We start from the raw sequence: 21,218 nt of genomic DNA, 5'->3' as shown, positions 1-21,218 counted from the left end.
TGTGACGTCACGGCTCCGCTCCCGTGTGATGTCACGCTCCGCCCCCTCAATGCAAGCCTATGGGAGGGGGCATGTCCGCAGTCACACCCCCTCCCATAGACTTGCATTGAGGGGGTGGAGCGTGACACCAGACAGGGGCAGAGTCGTGACATCACAATCTTCCATTCCCGTGGTTGGGAGCCAGAACCTCCAGCGCTGCCGGAAGCAGATACAGATGGGTGCTGCATGCTATATTGCCGGGGGCCCCAGCGGTGGGACACCCGCGATCAGACATCTTATCCTTTGGATAGGAGATAAGATGTCTAGGGGTGGAGAACCCCTTTAAGAACTGTAGTACAACATCTTTCTGACATTATTACATACTGTACTTAGTTATATGAACATATATTACTTACGCTTCTCACAAATTGGAACTTCAGGATTCCAGTTTAAATCTTCTTGACAGGTGATGGTGCTTTCCCCATTTAAAACAAAAAATGAGTCACAGCTCATTGTAACAGAATCTTCAATGTGAAATCCTTCTTCATTGTTGAAAGATTTAGGTGTCCCTCCACTGATTTTTCCATTTATTAAATGAGGCATGTAACAGAAGTTTCCTACAAACAAAAGCCAAAAAACAGATTAAAGACAAAAGTAAAGATTCCATAGAGGTATATAAGCAGTAGAAATGAAGCGGACGGCAACTCACTGTGATCCACAGCTTCTTTATTGGCAGGGACGGGTGCAGGGACAAGCAGGTACAGTCTAACAGAGAACAAGCGTGTAACTTTCAGCAGTGAAGTCACTATGTATTACACCCAAACGTGTACTTCTCTGTCAGTGCGTTTATGCAGTGATTTGGGCTTGGGGTGAATCGCTGCTGTGAAGCAGTTTTTCTGTGCAACGCACACAATGCTCTCTCTCTCCCTGCAGTGAAACGCTGAAGTGACTGGCTGCAAGATGGCGGCCAATTATAAAGGGCGGTGACATCACAGGGGTGGCTGGCTGCTGATAGGCTGCATGCTGCATGTGATTCAGTGTCATCCCGCCTACCCGCCTTCCCAGAGTTCCTTGCCTCATGTCCTCACATGTGGATCCACAATTTTAGATGCCCTGGAGCTGGGACCACACTAAATGGAGTTTAAAGGGGTACTCCGGTGAAAACCTTTTTTCTTTTAAATCAACTGGAGCCAGAAAGTTAAACATATTTGTAAATTACTTCTATTAAAAAATCTTAATCCTTCCAGTACTTATTAGCTGCTGAATGCTACAGAGGAAATTCCTTTCTTTTTGGAACACTGATGACATCACGAGCACAGTGCTCTCTGCTGACATCTCTGTCCATTTTAGCAACTGTGCATAGCAGATGTATGCTAAGGGCAGCATAGTGGCTCAGTTGTTAGCACTGCTGCCTTGCAGTGCTGGGGCCTTGGGTTCAAATCCCACAAAGGACAACAATAAATAAAGAGTTATTATTATTATTAGAATGACGTCAGCAAAGAGCACTGTGCTCGTGATGTCATCTGAGAGAATTCCAAAAAGAAAAGAATTTCCTCTGTAGTATTCAGCAGCTAATAAGTACAGGAAGGATTAAGATTTTTTAATAGAAGTAATTTACAAATCTGTTTAACTTTCTGGCACCAGTTGATTTAAAAGAAAAAAGGTTTTCACCGGAGTACCCCTTTAATGTTTAAGTTTAAGTTTAATAGAGCGATTTGTACGATCGGATCGCGGCGATATTAGGATTTGTTGCGAAGCTAATTTTTCCTTAAATTCGTAACAAATTTGGTTTAGTCAGATTCAAATCGCTCATCCCTAATTAATCTGTCTGAGACAGAAACTGGAGTGATTTTCCCAAGCAACCAATCATGGCTCAGCTTTCAAGATCGTAAAAACATGAGCTGTGATTGGTTGCTTGGAAAAATCACTCCAGTTTCTGTCTCAGACAGATTGATAAATCAGGGCCATTCACTTTATTGGGAGGAGATTTATCAAAACCTATGCAGAGAAAACAGGAAACAGTTGCCCTTAGCAACCAATTCGATTGCTTCTTTAAATTTTAAAAAGGCCTGTGAAAAAAAAAAAAAAGCGATTTGATTGCTATGGGCCCTTTTTATCTCCACAGGTTTTGATAAATCTCCCTCATTGTGTTTAAATATTAGTATATTATCCCCCAAATCTGTAGTGAAAAATCTGCAGCAAATCAACATTAAAATGTGCAGCAGAGGAAATTCTGCAGATTTTCCGCTGCAGAAAATCTACAGCATTTCCCAGGCATGTGGCCATACCCTATATAATACAGCATGTGGCCATATCCTAGAATATAATCTAGAAAATATGGTTTAATGACAGGTACTCTTTAAAACCAGGAGTTGAACTTAGAGAAAAAATATAATGTGTTTTGGACCTATTCCTGGTTTTGGCTAAAAATACTGACCAAAATACTATGTGTGCGGTAAGGGACGGGAGCACTGTTCCCTTTATGCTGGGCATTACAAAACCGCATCAAAGAAATATTAACATGCAGCACCATAATAACTAGTTATGTTGCAGCCTGATACACAGGGTCAAAAAGCATCCAGGCACATAACATTAAACCGGATCCAGGTCTAGCATAATGAAAGTATTGCCTATATCCTTCGTGGTGTAGAGCAGGGAAGAGGTTAATTTAAGAATGGTGGTATTAAGTCAGTACTTACTGTTACATGTTGGCAATGAGGGCTCCCACTGACTGTGAATATTGCATTTAACATCACTTGTGCCGTTCATAGTAAAGCCTTCTAAACATTCAAATCTAACCAGCGAATTTATTGAATATGGTCCAACAAATCCTGTCACTTTTCTTGCAGAGGGGACTTCAGGGGGTGGGCAGTCAACCTCTGTAACAAATAAAATACTAATTATTAGAAAATACATGGGTTTGGCGTTTCATGGTGAGCTTGATGTTTCAATATAATACCTTATGCAAAGAAAAGAAAGCCGGTGGCCATCATCACAAATAGTTAATTTTTTTTACCAAATTTCATATCACATTAGGCAGTTAATACCAAGGCAAGGCAATGGCTCTTTTTTTTAACTACCTTTCATGGCCCTAACTATATGGTAATGCACGCCCCCTCCCATAGGTTTGCATTGAGGGGACGGAGCATCATGTCACGCGGGGGCGGAGCCATGACGTCACAGTACTCGGCAGTCATCAGACTGATGGTAATGGAGTGCTGCATGAAAGATCACTGGGGTCCCCAGCAGCGGGACCCACACGATCAGGCATCTTATCCCCTATCCTTTGGATAGGGGATAAGATGTCTTAGCGCTGGAGTACCCCTTTAAATTTTCAGTATTGCCATTATGAACATGAGCTGTGCCTGTGCATGAGCTTGCAGTCATACACAAAGAACATCAACAAGCCAAAAAGTAATGCATGTAATTGTTTAAAGCTCTGGGCATAGAGCAAATAGAAGTATTGGGTCTGACTTTTTCTCCCACAAACAGATCTAATTTGCACAATACAGTGAAGGACATTATTAAAGTTGTGAGGATTTCAACCAGACAGAAACATCAAAGACTTTAGTTTATAGAATAAATAATGTGTTTCATTCTCTTAATTTGTGGTGCATGCGCAGTACTTGCCAAAAGGAGGCGGTAAGGGGAAGGGATATTCACATTCATAAAGAGGGTGTTTAGGAAGCTCAGTGCTCCAAACAAGATGAGCATACTTCCTGGACACTTCCTAAGACAGCAGCCGGACGGCATTAGGGCAGGGCAAACCAGGCAATTGCCTAGGGCCCCCAACCCCCAGGGGGCCCCTTGCTGGTTGCTCAGTAGCGGATCAGCAGCTCACTGCAGCCCGGCCACGGCCACTTTAAAACAGTGACCAGCGGCAGGCCCGGACACTTCTCCTGCTTTTTCTATTTTTTCATATTTCCTTACCTGGCCGGGCTCGGCAGGCTCAGGTAATGCGGCCGGTCTTGTGGGCTGTGTGGATAATATGATGAGTGACGTCCTCTGCTGGCTCCTTCTCACAGCCTCAGGGACGTCACTCATCATTCCCTGCAGCATTACCTGAGACCCGCCGCATTACCTGAGCCTGCTGAGCGCAGCCAGGTAAGGAAATATGAAAAATAGAAAAAGCAGGGGGAGAGGGGTGACCTAATATGGGGGAACTATACTGCCAACCTAATGTGAGGGAACTATACTGCACCTAATGTGGAGGAACTGTTCTGCACCTAATGTGGGGAACTATACAGCACCTAATGTGGGGGAAGTGTACGGCACCTTATGTGGAGGAACTGTACTGCACCTAATGTGGGGAACTATACGGCACCTAATGTGGGGTAACTATATTGCACCTAATATGGGGGAACTATACTGCACCTAATGTTGGGGAACTGTACTGCAGCTATTGTGGGGAACTATACGGCACCTAATGTGGGGAGCTATATTGCACCTAATGTGGGGAGCTAAACTCTACCTAATGTGGGGAACTATACTGCACCTAATGTGGGGAGCTATATTGCACCTAATGTGGGGAGCTAAACTCTACCTAATGTGGGGAACTATACTGCACCTAATGTGGGGGGGGGGGGGGGGCTATACTGCACCTAATGTGGAGGATCTATACTGCCAACCCAATGTGGGGAACTATACTGCATCTAATGTGGGGAACTATACTGCACCTAATAATGGGGAACTATACTGCACCTAATGTGGGGGAGCTATACTGCACCTAACGTGGGGAGCTATACTGCCAACCTTATGTGGGGAGCTATACTGCACCTAATGTGGGGAGCTATAATGCACCTAATGTGGGGAACTATACTGCACCTAATGTGGAGAAATTATACTGCACCTAATGTGGGGGAACTATACTGCACCTAATGTGGGGGAACTATACTGACAACCTTATGTGGGGTAACTATACTGACAACCTTATGTGGGGGAACTATACTGAAAACCTAAGGTGGGGGAACTATACTGCCAACCTAATGTGGAGGAACTATACTGCCAACCTAATGTGGAGGAACTATACTGCCTACCTAATGTGGGGGAACTATACTGCCAACCTAATGTGAGGGAACTATACTCCCTACCTAATGTGGGGGAACTATACTGCCAATCTAATGTGGGGGAACTATACTGCCAACCTAATGTGGGGGAACTATACTGCCAACCAAATGTGGGGGGAACTATACTGCCAACCTAATGTGGGGGAACTATACTGCCTACCTAATGTGGGGGAACTGCAATCTAATGTGGGGGAACTATACTGAAAACCTAATGTGGGGGAACTACAACCTAATGTGGAGAAGCTATACTGCCTACCTAATGTGGGGGAACTACAACCTAATGTGGGGGGGAACTATACTGCCAACCTAATGTGGAGGGACTATACAGCCACCCTAATGTGGGGGAACTATACTGTATGATCCAATTGCGGACCAATATATGGAGGGTTGTTTTTAACCAATTAACCAAAAGATCACCGAAGTGATCCACTAATTCCCTATACTTCCCATATATTTTAAAAGGTGTATTCTTTATTAACTCATAACACCAACAGAAAAGGTTAAAAGTTTCAGTGTATCTCTCCTCCCATATTTACAGTGCTCATTCTAGTGCCAATCAGGCATCACCTATTGTCTGTCTGTGTGTACCTGCAGTGTGCACACAGTTAAATGGGGGAGTCTGCACTGTATATTAAAACCAGTCCTATGCCCCCCTCGACATGTTTCGCCGCAGGACACGGCTTTGTCAAGAGGTTTTAAGGCACTGTGTCCTAAAACCTCTTGACAAAGCCGCTTCCTGCGGCGAAACATGTCAAGGGGGGCATAGGACTGGTCTTAATATACAGTGCAGACTCCCCCATTTAACTGTGTGTACACTGCAGGTACACACAGACAGACAATAGGTGATGCTGATTGGCACTAGAATGAGCACTGTAAATATGGGAGGAGAGATACATTGAAACTTTTAACCTTTTCTGTTGGTGTTATGAGTTAATAAAGAATACACCTTTTAAAATATATGGGAAGTATAGGGAATTAGTGGATCACTTCGGTGAACTTTTGGTTAATTGGGGAACTATACTGCCAACCTAATGTGGGGGGAACTATACTGCCTACCTAATGTGGGGGAACTACAACCTAATGTGGGGGAAATATACTGCTTAACTAATGTGGGGGAACATACTGCCTATCTAATGTGGGGGGAACTATACTGCCAACCTAATGTGGAGAAACTATACTGCCAACCTAATCTTGGGAAGCTATACCGGCAACCTAATGTGGGGGGACTATACAGCTAACCTAATGTTGGGGGAACTATACTGCCAACCTAATGTGGGGGAACTATACTGCACCTAATGTGGAGGAACTGTTCTGCACCTAATGTGGGGAACTATACGGCACCTAATGTGGGGGAACTGTACTGCATCTAATGTGGAGGAACTGTACTGCACCTAATGTGGGGAACTATACGGCACCTAATGTGGGGGACTATACTGCACCTAATGTGGGTAACTATACTGCACCTAATGTGGGGGAACTATACTGGACCTAATGTTGGGGAACTGTATTGCACCTATTGTGGGGAACTATACGGCACCTAATGTGGGGGAACTGTACCTGCACCTAATGTTGGGGAGCTATACTGCACCTAATGTGGGGGAACTATACTGCACCTAATGTGGGGAGCTATATTGCACCTAATGTGGGGAGCTAAACTGCCAACCTAATGTGGGGAACTATACTGCACCTAATGTGGGGGGGGGGGGCTATACTGCACCTAATGTGGAGGAACTATACTGCCAACCCAATGTGGGGAACTATACTGCATCTAATGTGGGGAACTATACTGCACCTAATGTTGGGGAACTATACTGCCCCTAATGTGGGGGAGCTATACTGCACCTAATGTGGGGAACTATACTGCACCTAATGTGGGGAGCTATATTGCACCTAATGTGGGGAGCTATACGGCACCTAATGTGGGGAGCTATACTGCCAACCTTATGTGGGGAGCTATACTGCACCTAATGTGGGGAGCTATACTGCACTTAATGTGGGGAACTATACTGCACCTAATGTGGAGAAACTATACTGCCCCTAATGAGGGGGAACTATACTGCACCTAATGTGGGGAACTATACTGCACCTAATGTGGAGAAACTATACTGCCCCTAATGAGGGGGAACTATATTGCACCTAATGTGGGGGAACTATACTGACAACCTTATGTGGGGGAACTATACTGACAACCTTATGTGAGGGAACTATACTGACAACCTAATGTGGGGGAACTATACTGAAAACCTAATGTGGGGGAACTATACTGCCAACCTAATGTGGGGGGAACTATACTGCCAACCTAATGTGGGGGAAATATACTGCCTACCTAATGTGGGGGAACATACTGCCTATCTAATGTGGGGGGAACTATACTGCCAACCTAATGTGGAGAAACTATACTGCCAACCTAATCTTGGGAAGCTATACCGGCAACCAAATGTGGGGGGACTATACAGCTAACCTAATGTGGGGGGAACTATACTGCCTACCTAATGTGGGGGAACTACAACCTAATGTGGGGGAACTACACTGCCAACCTAATGTGGGGGGAACTATACTGCACCTAATGTGGAGGAACTGTTCTGCACCTAATGTGGGGAACTATACGGCACCTAATGTGGGGGAACTATACTGCACCTAATGTGGGTAACAATACTGCACCTAATGTGGGGGAACTATACTGCACCTAATGTTGGGGAACTGTATTGCACCTATTGTGGGGAACTATATGGCACCTAATGTGGGGGAACTGTACCTGCACCTAATGTTGGGGAGCTATACTGCACCTAATGTGGGGGAACTATACTGCACCTAATGTGGGGAGCTATATTGCACCTAATGTGGGGGGGGGCTATACTGCACCTAATGTGGAGGAACTATACTGCCAACCCAATGTGGGGAACTATACTGCATCTAATGTGGGGAACTATACTGCACCTAATGTTGGGGAACTATACTGCCCCTAATGTGGGGGAGCTATACTGCACCTAATGTGGGGGAACTATACTGACAACCTTATGTGGGGGAACTATACTGACAACCTTATGTGAGGGAACTATACTGACAACCCTAATGTGGGGGAACTATACTGAAAACCTAATGTGGGGGAACTATACTGCCAACCTAATGTAGGGGGAACTATACTGCCAACCTAATGTGGGGGAATTATACTGCCAACCTAATGTGGGGGAACTATACTGCCAACCTAATGTGGGGGAACTATACTCCCTACCTAATGTGGGGGAACTATACTGCCAACCTAATGTGGGGGGAACTATACTGCGAATCTAATGTGGGGGAACTATACTGCCAACCTAATGTGGGGGAACTATACTGCCAACCTAATATGGGGGAACTATACTGCCAACCTAATGTGGGGGAACTATACTGCCTACCTAATGTGGGGGAATTATACTGCCAACCAAATGTGGGGGAACTATACTGCCAACCTAATGTGGGGGAACTATACTCCCTACCTAATGTGGGGGAACTATACTGCCAACCTAATGTGGGGGGAACTATACTGCCAATCTAATGTGGGGGAACTATACTGCCAACCTAATGTGGGGGAACTATACTGCCAACCTAATATGGGGGAACTATACTGCCAACCTAAAGTGGGGGAACTATACTGCCTACCTAATGTGGGGGAATTATACTGCCAACCAAATGTGGGGGAACTATACTGCCAACCTAATGTGGGGGAACTAAACTCCCTACCTAATGTGGGGGAACTATACTGCCAACCTAATGTGGGGGAACTATACTGCCAATCTCATGTGGGGGAACTATACTGCCAATCTAATATGGGGGAACTATACTGCCAACCTAATGTGGGGGAACTATACTGCCAACCTAATGTGGGGGGAACTATACTGCCAACCTAATGTGGGGGAAGCTATACTGCCTACCTAATGTGGGGGAACTACAACCTAATGTGGGGGGAACTATACTGCCAACCTAATGTGGAGGGACGATACTGCCAACCTAATGTGGGGGGAACTACACTGCCTACCTAATGTGGGGGAACTACAACCTAATGTGCCAGAAATATACTGCCTACCTAATGTGGGGGAACATACTGCCTATCTAATGTGGGGGGGAACTATACTGCCAACCTAATGTGGAGAAAATATACTGCCAACCTAATCTTGGGAAGCTATACTGGCAACCTAATGTGGGGGGACTATAGAGCTAACATAATGTGGGGGGAACTATACTGCCTAACTAATGTGGGGGAACTACAATCTAATGTGGGGGAACTATACTGCCAACCTAATGTGGGGGGAACTATACTGCCAACCTAATGTGGGGGAAGCTATACTGCCTACCTAATGTGGGGGAACTACAACCTAATGTGGGGGGAACTATACTGCCAACCTAATGTGGAGGGACTATACTGCCAACCTAATGTGGGGGGAACTATACTGCCTACCTAATGTGGGGGAACTACAACCTAATGTGGGGGAAATATACTGCCTACCTAATGTGGGGGAACATACTGCCTATCTAATGTGGGGGGACTATACAGCTAACCTAATGTGGGGGGAACTATACTGCCTACCTAATGTGGGGGAACTACAACCTAATGTGGGGGAACTATACTGCCAACCTAATGTGGGGGGAACTATACTGCCAAACTAATGTGGGGGAAGCTATACTGCCTACCTAATGTGGGGGAACTACAACCTAATGTGGGGGGAACTATACTGCCAACCTAATGTGGAGGGACTGTACTGCCAACCTAATGTGAGGGGAACTATACTGCCTACCTAATGTGGGGGAACTACAACCTAATGTGGGGGAAATATACTGCCTATCTAATGTGGGGGGGGAACTATACTGCCAACCTAATCTTGGGAAGCTATACTGGCAACCTAATGTGGGGGGACTATACGGCTAACCTAATGTGGGGGGAACTATACTGCCTACCTAATGTGGGGGGACTACAACCTAATGTGGGGGGAACTATACTGCCAACCTAATGTGGGGGAACTATACAATAATATAAAATTGTACTATTCTGATCCCTATAACTCTTTTATTTTTCTGTATATGGGGATGTATCAGGGTCATTTTTTGCGCTATGATTTGTATTTTTTATCGGTACCATTTTTGTTTTTGATGTAACTTTTCAATAGCTTTTTAGATATTTTTTATAGTATTTGAAGTGACCAAAAATTAGCAAATCTGGTTAGTGCACTATTACGACTTTTGGGGCCCCATTTTTAATTTTTGCCTAGGGCCACGTTAAGCCTAAAACCGGCCCTGCAGCCAAGACATTAAACAGCATTGTTTTGGTCATGCAAAGTGCCTGACAAAGACATCTGTTCTGCTCCCCTCCCCTACATCTCTATAGGGTTGTCACCAGTTTCAAAGGCTCAAAACTGCTGACAGACTCCCTTTAAATAGAAATTTACAACAAGGACACTGCACACCCCGACAGTCAGTCAAATGTGACTGAATTACTGAATTAGTCTATGTAGTATATTTATGTAGTCAGATCTGACGGCCTTTGGGGAATGAAGTCCACTGCTATGCACATCAGCCGACTATTACAATCGCAGCAGGTCTCAGGACTGAGACCCTCTGTGATTTAAACTTTTAACATGTCTAAACGACATGTCAAAAGTTTATATTAATGACTCTAACATTTTAATGAAAACTGACACTTTTTTTTACTTCTCACGTGCCACTTTCCTTTATACCTAGCTATCACATTGCCTATAACTGTTTACATATTCTGCACTCTCTAAAAACAAAAAAGCACAACAATTGAAGGAGTTATCAGGTTACTGAAAAAAGCTGCAAATGTTACAAAATAACTAAAAAAAATACTTTCCTTATGAATACCCTATTAAGTCAGTGCAGGTCCACCTACAGTCCTCTGTAGATCATTCTTTGCAATGAGTGGGCTCTGCAATGACATGCTGTACTTACTATCGGCGGGCGGGCTTCTGGTTCAGGAATTAATCGGTGCTGATTGGGAGAAGGACACCAAACAGGTAGTATACCTTCCAAGAGGGATTTATTGTAGGTAATGCAACGCGTTTCATCATTCATGCGTGGCTTCCTCAGGCATGCAAATCAGCAGTAACAGCTTGGTTTTATACACCGGGATTAACCCTTGCATATCACAATTAAAATACAAACAAAGACATAAGGATCACTACAATAGATACACGTATAAAAGTAACAGAAAGAGTATAAATAAAGATAGACATATCTATACGGTAACAAGGTAAAAAAACAATTGTTTATAAAATTGTATGTATGGAATACATAAAACTGCGTAATGTGAATAGAGAGATAAAAAAAGGTAATCAGGTTAAAAAGTTGTAAGTACGGAACCTATCTAAAAAGGTAAATAGTATTTTTTTTTAGGTAACTCAGAGTATTAAATTATTTAACTATATTATTATATTGCCAAATATATTACCATGATGCATATGACATCAGATACACCCTAACATCATATCACATTGTTTATTAAAATTAATTATAATTAATATATGTATACAGATCTATACATACCAGTTATCCAACTCGTTACATAATATGCAAGGAATAGGAGAACAGTAGATGTATAGTATCTGGATACAGTTAGTTAACATACATTCTCTATGGTCTCATTGAGACCCTCCGGGACCAAAGTAGCGAGTCTATGTATCCAGTAAGATTCTCTATTAATTAGACGTTGGAAGCGATTCTGAGTATTTTGGGGAATACTTTCAATAATAATCAGTTTGAAAGAGTCCATAGAGTTATTATGTACAACCGAGAAATGTCTCGAGACTCCGTGGAGCATAAAACTATGAGTAATATTAAAACGGTGCTTGTTTATGCGTGACCGCACTGTCTGTACAATGCGGCCTACGTACTGTAAATGACAACCGCATGTAATCAAATATATTGCAAAATTGGATTCGCATGAAACTATACCTTTAATACAAATTTTTTAAATTTTTTTTCGTATTAAGGGTACAGTTTCATGCGAATCCCCTTTTGCAATATATTTGATTACATGCGGTTGTCATTTACAGTACGTAGGCCGCACTGCACAGACAGTGTGGTCAGGCATAAACAAGCACCATTTTAATATTACTCAGTTTTATGCTCCACGGAGTCTCGAGACATTTCTCGGTCGTACATAATAACTCTATGGACTGTTTCAAACTGATTATTATTGAAAGTATTCCCCAAAATACTCAGAATCGCTTCCAACGTCTAATTAATAGAGAATCTTACTGGATACATAGACTCGCTACTTTGGTCCCGGGGGGTCTCAATGAGACCATAGAGAATGTATGTTAACTAACTGTATCCAGATACTATACATCTACTGTTCTCCTATTCCTTGCATATTATGTAACGAGTTGGATAACTGGTATATATAGATCTGTATACATATATTAATTATAATTAATTTTAATAAACAATGTGATATGATGTTAGGGTGTATGTGATGTCATATGCATCATGGTAATATATTTGGCAATATAATAATATAGTTAAATAATTTACTACTCTGAGTTACCTCAAAAATACTATTTACCTTTTTAGATAGGTTCCGTACTTACAACTTTTTAACCTGATTACCTTTTTTTTTATCTCTCTATTCATATGCGGTTTTATTCCATACATACAATTTTATAAACAATTGTTTTTTTTTACCTTGTTACCGTATAGATATGTCTATCTTTATTTATACTCTTTCTGTTACTTTTATACGTGTATATATTGTAGTGATCCTTATGTCTTTGTTTGTATTTTAATTTTGATATGCAAGGGTTAATCCCGGTGTATAAAACCAAGCTGTTACTGCTGATTTGCATGCCTGAGGAAGCCACGCATGCATGGTGAAACGCGTTGCATTACCTACAATAAATCCCTCTTGGAAGGTATACTACCTGTTTGGTGTCCTTATCCCGATCAGCGCCGATTAATTCCTGAACCAGAAGCCCGCCCTGTCGATTACTGTCCACATCAGGAAGGCTGCAGATTCCGGATTGTCAATCCACGCGATCTCCATTGTTGTGTATGGGCTACACGACTATGTCGGGTGAGCGGTGATTTCTCCCCCCATTCCCTCCACATTGAAGTGATTTTACTCCACAAGGAGCGCCTCTGCCTCTTTTCTTTTTTTATCCTGTACTTACTGGCAACACTGAATGGTACAGCACATGATTGTCGAGGGCAATGATTGGTGACATCCAGTCACCAGTCACATGCATACATGGCACCTCATGGCTGACAGCAGCTAAACAAGATAAACTGGTGGATGATCTCTGGGGCATCTACAGTTGGTTAGTAGCAGATTGAAGAAGCGAGTTGTGTTTTTTCTTGTTAGTTGACAACATTTCATTTTGTATATGTCCTGTTGAATACTTTACACAGAGACAGCAGAGGAAGGCCTATGTCGAAACGCGTCCTGTTCTTTTCCTTCTGATCTAAACAATGCTTCTACTTCTTCAAGTATACTTGGTGAGTACCAGGCTCTACTTTACTTATACCCTGGACTAATTTGCTACGTGCACCACTGCCACCTATGGAAGTGTGGCCCAAACATTATCTCAAGTGCCTAGACATGCTATTATGCCTATAATATTTACCTATGCACTTTGGTGGGTTAGAACTCCATGTTCCATTTTCTGTGCAGGAGGCAAAGTTTTTACCATATAAGGCAAATTTGGGGCTGTTGCATTGATAGTTAATAGTATCCATGAAATTATATTCATCCTTTTGTGGGTAAAATGTCCCACTGGGAATTGAATCAGGATAAGGGCAAATCACAACTAAAAAGAGAAAAGTTATAACATAAACATTAATACATTATTTTTATTAAACATAATTATGTTTAGAACATTTCTTATTATTTCAATCAAGATTTTATTAACACTATTCAACCCAGCATGCATTTTTTCTCAGTGGAAAGAGTTGAGTAATCCTGACAAATAACTCTGAAGGTAGTTTATCTTACTTGAAAAGAAACCTATGACATATCATGGACAACATAGGTTAGGTGGGAAAACATGGAGTGGGCTCAGGAGCTGAGGATAGGAGCCTACTATCTGCAGCTAAGTGGGGTGGCCATCAGTTGTCATGGCAGCTAAAACCTGTGGATACCATGTCAAAACTACTAGAACAGCTTATCTATGGCACACTGTACTATTAGATTGCAAATCAAACAGTACATTGCAATACAATAGCATTGCAGTATACTGTATAAGCAATCACATGTTTGCCTGTACAAGTCTACTAGGAGGAATAAATATATACTTTTTAATTTCAAATAAATAAATCTAAATGGCAAAAAACATAATACCAATTTGGCATCTCCACAGAGGAAATGTTTAAACTATTAAAAAAAAGATCTTGTATGTTAAATGCTGTAAGCAAAAAAAAAATAGCAGCTTCTAGAACTGCACTTCAGAATTCTACAAAACGTAATTAAAAAGTGATCAAAAAAGTCCTATCTACCCCAAAATGGTACTGAAAAAAGTACAGATCACCATACAAAAAAATGAACCCCCATACAGCTCCATAGACTAAATTATGGAATTGCATATTTCTTTCTTTATTTCTGGATTTACAATACATTTTATGGTACAATAAAGGATTCCAATAAACAGTACAGATTTATCCAGCATAAAATAATTTTATGATTCTGTTGATTGAAAAATAAAAAATTTTATGAATTTATGATTGTTAGAAGGTGAGGGGGAAAAAAATTATTGAAAAATCTAAAGTTTTTGTTGTTCAGGAAGGAGTTAAATATGTACAATGGTTTTTAGAGAAACTTTTAAACAAAATAAATAAATAAAGAGTTACAACATAAAGAAGAACAAGAGCAAAATTGATTTTTACATACCTAAATGTAATTTCTGAAACTAAAATGAAATATAATATTCCCTTTAAATCTTAACACTTTCTTACAGAGAACATTTAAAAGTCAGAAATACATTATATACACACTATATATACGATTAATAGCCTAAATGTGATATAGCCTCTGTAGGCTCGTCCATGTCCTGCACATTATGAAAGGCCAAACCTATAAGAACTATGTATTTGGAGAACTAAGGGCTTATTGGCTGATGTCATGACTAGGTAACATAACAGTTGATAACAATCAGGTGATATTCACACGTAGCAGAAATACTGCCTTTCCATTGAGTTTTGCATAATACAGTACCGGCAACATGGGTGAGATTTTTATAGATCTCGTTTACACCCTGAAGATAAATATGAAGAAATTGATATACAGTTGCACATTTGAAATCCAAAGTTATGTGCAGATATTCCACAAAGATTTCCCTTTTTTTATACAAAGCATAGGGTTAACTACATGGCAAATCTGTGATAAAAATTTTTTTTCCATCCCATGTGGACATACTCAAAGCCCAGTTTCACACAGGCATATTACAATTTTTACAGTTTATCTGGGAGAATTTTTTTGGCATAAAAATGGCAGAAAAACTGCCACAGTTTTTCCCTGCGTTTTGGCGTTTTTTCCGAAGTTTTTTCTTGCGTTTTTACCTTTGTGTGGAATTTGCCTTTTTTGGCCCCTTTGGCTTTTTTTTTTTTTTTACAAAATAGTTGGGTACGAAAAAGAATACACATAAAATAAAATAAAAAGGATGCAGTAGGGATGTAAAAATGTATTTAACTAAATGTTTATTTTTTATAACAAAATAAAAAAAAAATTTTTTATAAAGTGTTTGTGTGTTTAACCTCCCTGGCGGTATGATTCTGTCTGGAAATTTGTACCAAAAGCGGTACAATTTTTTGCATTGAAATTCCACATCTCCCCCCGTCACATTCCCCCTCCCTTGTCACATTCCCCCCCCCCCATATCACATTCTCCCCCTCCTTGTCACATTCCCCCCCCTGTCACATTCATCCCCCCTGTCACATTCTCCCCCCCTTGTTACATTCTCCCCCCCCCCTGTCACATTCATTCCCCCCCTGTCACATTCCCCCCCTTGTTACATTCCCCCCCCTTATTACATTCTCCCCCCTCCATGTTACATTCCACTCCCCCCCTGTCACATCCCCCCCTTGTCACATTCCTCCCCCCTGTCACATCCCCCCCCTTGTCACATTCCCCCCTGTCACATTCCCCCCTCTGTCACATTCCCCCCATGTCACATTCCCCCCCTTGTCACATCCCCCCCCCTTATTACATTCTCCCCTGTGTCACATTCCCCCCTATGTCACATTCCCCCCTATGTCCCATTCCCCCCCTTGTAACATCCTCACCCCCCCCCTTGTTACATTCTCCCCTCTGTCACATTCCCCCTCTGTCACATTACCCCCCCCCCCCCCCCTCGTCACCTTTTCTTGTCCTGCAGCAACACACACTAGGTTTGCCGAGCAGATTTAAAACCTAGTGTATTTGCTGCAGAACAAGTCCTTTCCCCTTCAGCCAATCACAGGCTTTACACCACTGCGGCCTGTGATTGGCTGAAAAGGGAAAGGTCCTGGAAGATGAATAGTGAAGAGAGCAGGGACCAGAACGCACGGAGGGGAACGGCATCTGCAGGGACCGGGATTAGGTGAGCAAAAGTTTTTTTTATTTTCTTCATTTTTACTTTTACACTTAGCTCAGTGTTTTTCTACCAGGGGGCCTCCAGCTGTTGTGAAACTACTGCTCCCAGCATGCCCGGACAGCCTTTGGCTGTCCAGGCATGCTGAGAGTTGTAGTTTTGCAACATCTGGAGGCCCCCTGGTTGAGAAACACTGACTTTTAGTATATGTCTTTACCTGCTCTGGCCGGCCCCTGCCACGGGAGCCGACCCGAGCAGATAATCACATATTTTCCAGGGGGCTGCATCACTATATCGCAAAAAGCAAAGATTGCGATTCAACTGCTTTTGCGATATACTGTGCAGCCCGCACAGCAACTCTGCAATTCTACCCCGAGCGTGACTCGGGGTTACCGCTTCTAGCAGCGAAAATTAACCCTGAGTCACGCTCGGGAATACCGCTAGGCTGGTTAACTTTTTTCTCTTTTGTTCTCATTTTTTATGTAGTACTACTACTCCCAGCATGGAACACACTGTTCCATGATGGGAGTAGTAGTACCTGTACTATAGACATATTGCCCCGGGTGTCAGTCTGACACCCGATGCGATCGTCCATAATATAGCAGAGATGCGGCTCTATACAGCGCTCGCTCCTCTGCACTATACTCCAGCCAGTGAATAGAACATCACTCATTCATATTTTCCGCCCAGAGCTGTGATTGGCCGGATGGTTGCAGCCAATCACAGCTCTGAGGAAAATATGAATGAATGAGTGGCTGGAGTATAGTGCAGAGATGCGAGCGCAGGAGAAAGCCACTCCATCTCTGCAATACACAGGACGATCACAGTGGGTGTCAGTAGTGACACCCGCTGTGATCTGTTCTTACCTGCAGGTACTACTACTCCCAACATGGAGCACACTCTTCTCCATGCTGGGAGCTGTAGTACCTGCATTAATGGACAGATTGCAGCGACTGTAACTTCTGACACATGATGCGATCTGTCTATTAATGCAGGTACTACAGCTCCCAGCATGGAGCAGAGTGTACTCCATGTTGGGAGTAGTAGTACTTGTAGTTAAGGAACTTTGAAGGAGTTTTGAAAATCCAGACTCTGAGCCCGAAATTGCTGAAAAACGCCAAAAGGATTTAAAAGACGCCAAACTAAAATACGCAAAGTGAATCTGGCATTTTGCAGTTTACTATTGACTTACAGCAAACATCTAGACACTGCGTTTTTTCACTGTAAAAACGCCGTGCGGGAAAATTGGCGTTTTTTACAGCATTTTTGAAAAAAAAAAAAAAAACTCAGTGGAATTCCAGCCTAATGCCCATGAGAGGAGTATGACAAGGTTAGTAGTCCCTATTTGTATGTTATGTATGTTAACCGCAAATATCCTTTCTGAGTCTCATATACCTTTTCCAAATGAAGATGTTCCTACATACACATCAGGAATGAGACTTCTGAATGCCACGATTCTTGTAAACAACTTGTAACATTACTTAAAGGGGTATTCTGGTGGAAAACAATTTTTCTTTAACCGGTGCAAGAAAGTTAAACAGATTTGTACATTACTTTAACTGAAAAATCTTAACTCTTCAAGTACTTACCAGCTGCCGTATGCTCCAGAGGAAGTTCTTTTCTTTTTAATTTCTTTTCTGTCTGACCACAGTGCTCTCTGCTGAGACATCTGTCCATGTCAGGAACTGTCCAGATCAGAAGCAAATCCCCATAGCAAACCTATTCTGCTTTGGACAGTAACTGACATGGACAGAGATGTCAGCAGAGAGCACTGTGGTCAGATAGAAAAGAAATTCAAAATGAAAAGAACTTCCTGTGGAGCATACGGCAGCTGATAAATCCTGGAGGGATTAAGATTTTTAAATAAAAATAATTTCTGGCACCAGTTGATAAAAAAAAAAATGTTTTCCACTGTAGTCCCCCTTTAAATCCTAATACAATCCAGTACAACACAAAATGTAGCGTGAAAAGTACAGCTTTGAAATAGTACAACCTTAGGATTCAGGAGAGGAAAAATGTAGCCACGGTTCCTTTAAATAATACTACTTTTGCAGATTCTTTGCAGAAATAAATCTTTGGTGGTTTAGCACCTGTATGTGGAACTATACTTTCTGACGATACTTGTTAAAGTTTTCTGTTACATAAAGGGGTACTCCCACTCTAGACATCTTATCCCCTATCCAAAGGATAGGGGATAAGATGTCTGATCTTGGTGGTCCGGCGCTGGGGACACAGTATTGCATGTGGCACCCACCTGCTTTTTGTGTGGAAGCGCTGGAGGGTCTGAGTCGAGACTATGGGAACGGAAGTCCATGATGTGACCCCCGAGATCAGACATCTTATCCCCTATTCTTTGGATAGGGGATAAGATGTCCAGGGTGGTAGTGCCCCTTTAAGCTCACAACCCAAGTTACAGAAACTACTGGATGAGGATCTTTACAGCCGGTAAACTGAGGTGTAATGCAATATAGGGACTCCAATTTCCACTTTTGGTGGTAATCTGTGACACGACACCCAGAAAAACGTATTTAGGAAAGTTCTCTTTCACTTTGCAGAAAGGCTGACACTGGTGTGATCGGAGGCCAATAAGAGTTCTAGCGAAGACACCTGTCTCGGGAAACGCCCAGTTTAGAAGAGGTTTGCTATGGGGATTTGCTTCTAAACTGGGTGTTTCCCAAGACAGGTGTCATCAGAGAGCACTTAGACAGAAAAGAACAACCTTAACTTCAGAAGCTAATAAGTACTGAAAGGATTACGATTTTTTAATAGAAGTAATTTACAAATCTGTTTAACTTTCTGGAGCCAGTTGATATATAAAAAAAGTTTTTTTCCTGGATAACCCCTTTAAGCTCTATCCTTGCTTTAAGAAATCTACTCTCCTTCTTAAAGGATATAATATTTAAAGTAATCTATCATCACAGCGGGGCTAAAACAGGGTTCAAGAATGACTTCATTGCAGATAGCACTAGTGACATGTGGCCTATACCTAGGAGGTATGCCTGACATTAGCAGTAGGCCCACTAAATGTTAGTTTCCTCAGGAATAGCCAGGCTCAGGGGTAGACATGTGCTAGGCCTTAACTAACTAGCCCAAGGATAAATCCATATATTTTTCCCAGGAGAAGAGGGTGGACTTGGGACTGGCTCCTGTAGCTATAGGTCAGCATGTGACTAAATTCTTGTTCAGCTGTAAACACATGAAATACATTGCATGAAATACAATGAAATGTAAAAATATTAACCCTCTGCACAACTTCAGCACATGCTCTAGACTAGTGATGCAAGACAGAAATGGCAGAAAATATATTTTGCATGACCATACAATACTGGAAAGACGTATTATGCATCCAGCAAAGCTAATATATATGTCAAAATCAAAGGTATTCGGCACTGCTTACTTCTGTTCACCCTTAGTATTGCAGTGGAGTGTAATGAAGTACTGATTTGTGAAGTTCAGTGGTGCTCTGACATCAGCAAACAAGCAATGATTCACACATTACATTCATGTAACGGGATGGACGGGTTCCGGGGGGGGGGGGGTATGGTAGGCGACAACGGGGCATGTTTCGCACAAGTGTTGTGCTTCTTCTGGCCATGAGGCCAGACGAAGCACAACACTTGTGCGAAACAAGGCCCGTTGTCGCCTACCGTACCCCCCTGGAACCCGTCCATCCCGTTACATGAATGTAATGTGTGAGTATGTCTGAATAAATTCCAGAAGACCTGGTGAGTTGCCGACGTTATTTCTCTTTGCTATCTATGAATAATATATATGTCAGCCAACCGACTACTCTCTGATGGATAGCAACTTCAGGTGATGTGCTGGGCCCCCACAAATCACTTATAGTAAAAATTAATTGTGGCACTCTGCTTGGAGGAACTTATTGAAAACTCATTTATTAGGACTTCTTGACACTAGTCAAAATATACCTGACAGATCCACTGGCTTTAATTAAGTCTGGGTTGACCATTGATAATCTTGTCTGTATATTCTATACATTTTGTATATTAGTTCAATATTCAGTTACCGTAACTCATTTTACATTTTATATGGTAAAATTACCTTCACATTCAGGGACACTATTACTCCATGTTCCATCTGCTTGGCAAAATCTGTGAACTCTACTTGATATCATTCTGTATCTTAAAATTAAACAGATTGGATTTATTCTTAGGTAGCTAAAGAATAATCATTGTATAAGTATAAGAGTAATGTTTTTTCTACATCTTTCACAGGGTAGGGTCACAGGTGATGGATCCGCAGTTTACGCTGCAGATCTGCCGGTACCCCAACCCATTTTGTGCCACCAGCTGTCACCACCCCTGTTCCGCAACCTCGCCCCTGGCCTGCTCACAGTGGTAATCCGCCGCTACAAGCTGCCACACCCCCTGAGTCCACTCAGACATCGCAGAGCAGCCGCCGACTCGCAGGCCCCCTGTGTGAGTGCTCGTAGTGGCGGAATGCTGCTGCGAGCAGGTCAGGGGTGGGGTAATGGGGGGGGGGGTGGACAAAAGCTGGAGGCACATGGTCTATTCACACGTACAGTATTCTGTGCAGATTTGATGCGCAGGATTTTCTGCTGCAGATTTCAATGTAAACCAAATGAATTAGCACAGCTTCAAAT

The 21,218-nt window shown here is 42.3% G+C and overlaps 1 protein-coding gene across 1 annotated transcript in view; it reads right to left on the bottom strand.

The window, feature by feature from the left end:
* Positions 1-21,218, bottom strand: part of LOC130356427 (complement receptor type 1-like) — an 82,938-nt gene that overhangs the window by 19,954 nt on the left and 41,766 nt on the right. The window contains exons 5-8 of the mRNA XM_056557962.1: positions 20,657-20,736; positions 13,658-13,840; positions 2,679-2,858; positions 396-596 (exon numbers count right to left, since the gene is read on the bottom strand). Coding sequence (XP_056413937.1) covers positions 396-596; positions 2,679-2,858; positions 13,658-13,840; positions 20,657-20,736 — 644 coding nt within the window. The remainder of the gene's footprint in view (positions 1-395; positions 597-2,678; positions 2,859-13,657; positions 13,841-20,656; positions 20,737-21,218) is intronic.

This window comes from Hyla sarda, chromosome 2 (genome assembly GCF_029499605.1).
Source record: "Hyla sarda isolate aHylSar1 chromosome 2, aHylSar1.hap1, whole genome shotgun sequence".
Lineage (NCBI taxonomy): Eukaryota > Metazoa > Chordata > Amphibia > Anura > Hylidae > Hyla > Hyla sarda.
Note: the sequence above shows the minus strand (reverse complement) of the source record. Positions and strands in the feature narration are given on the sequence as shown.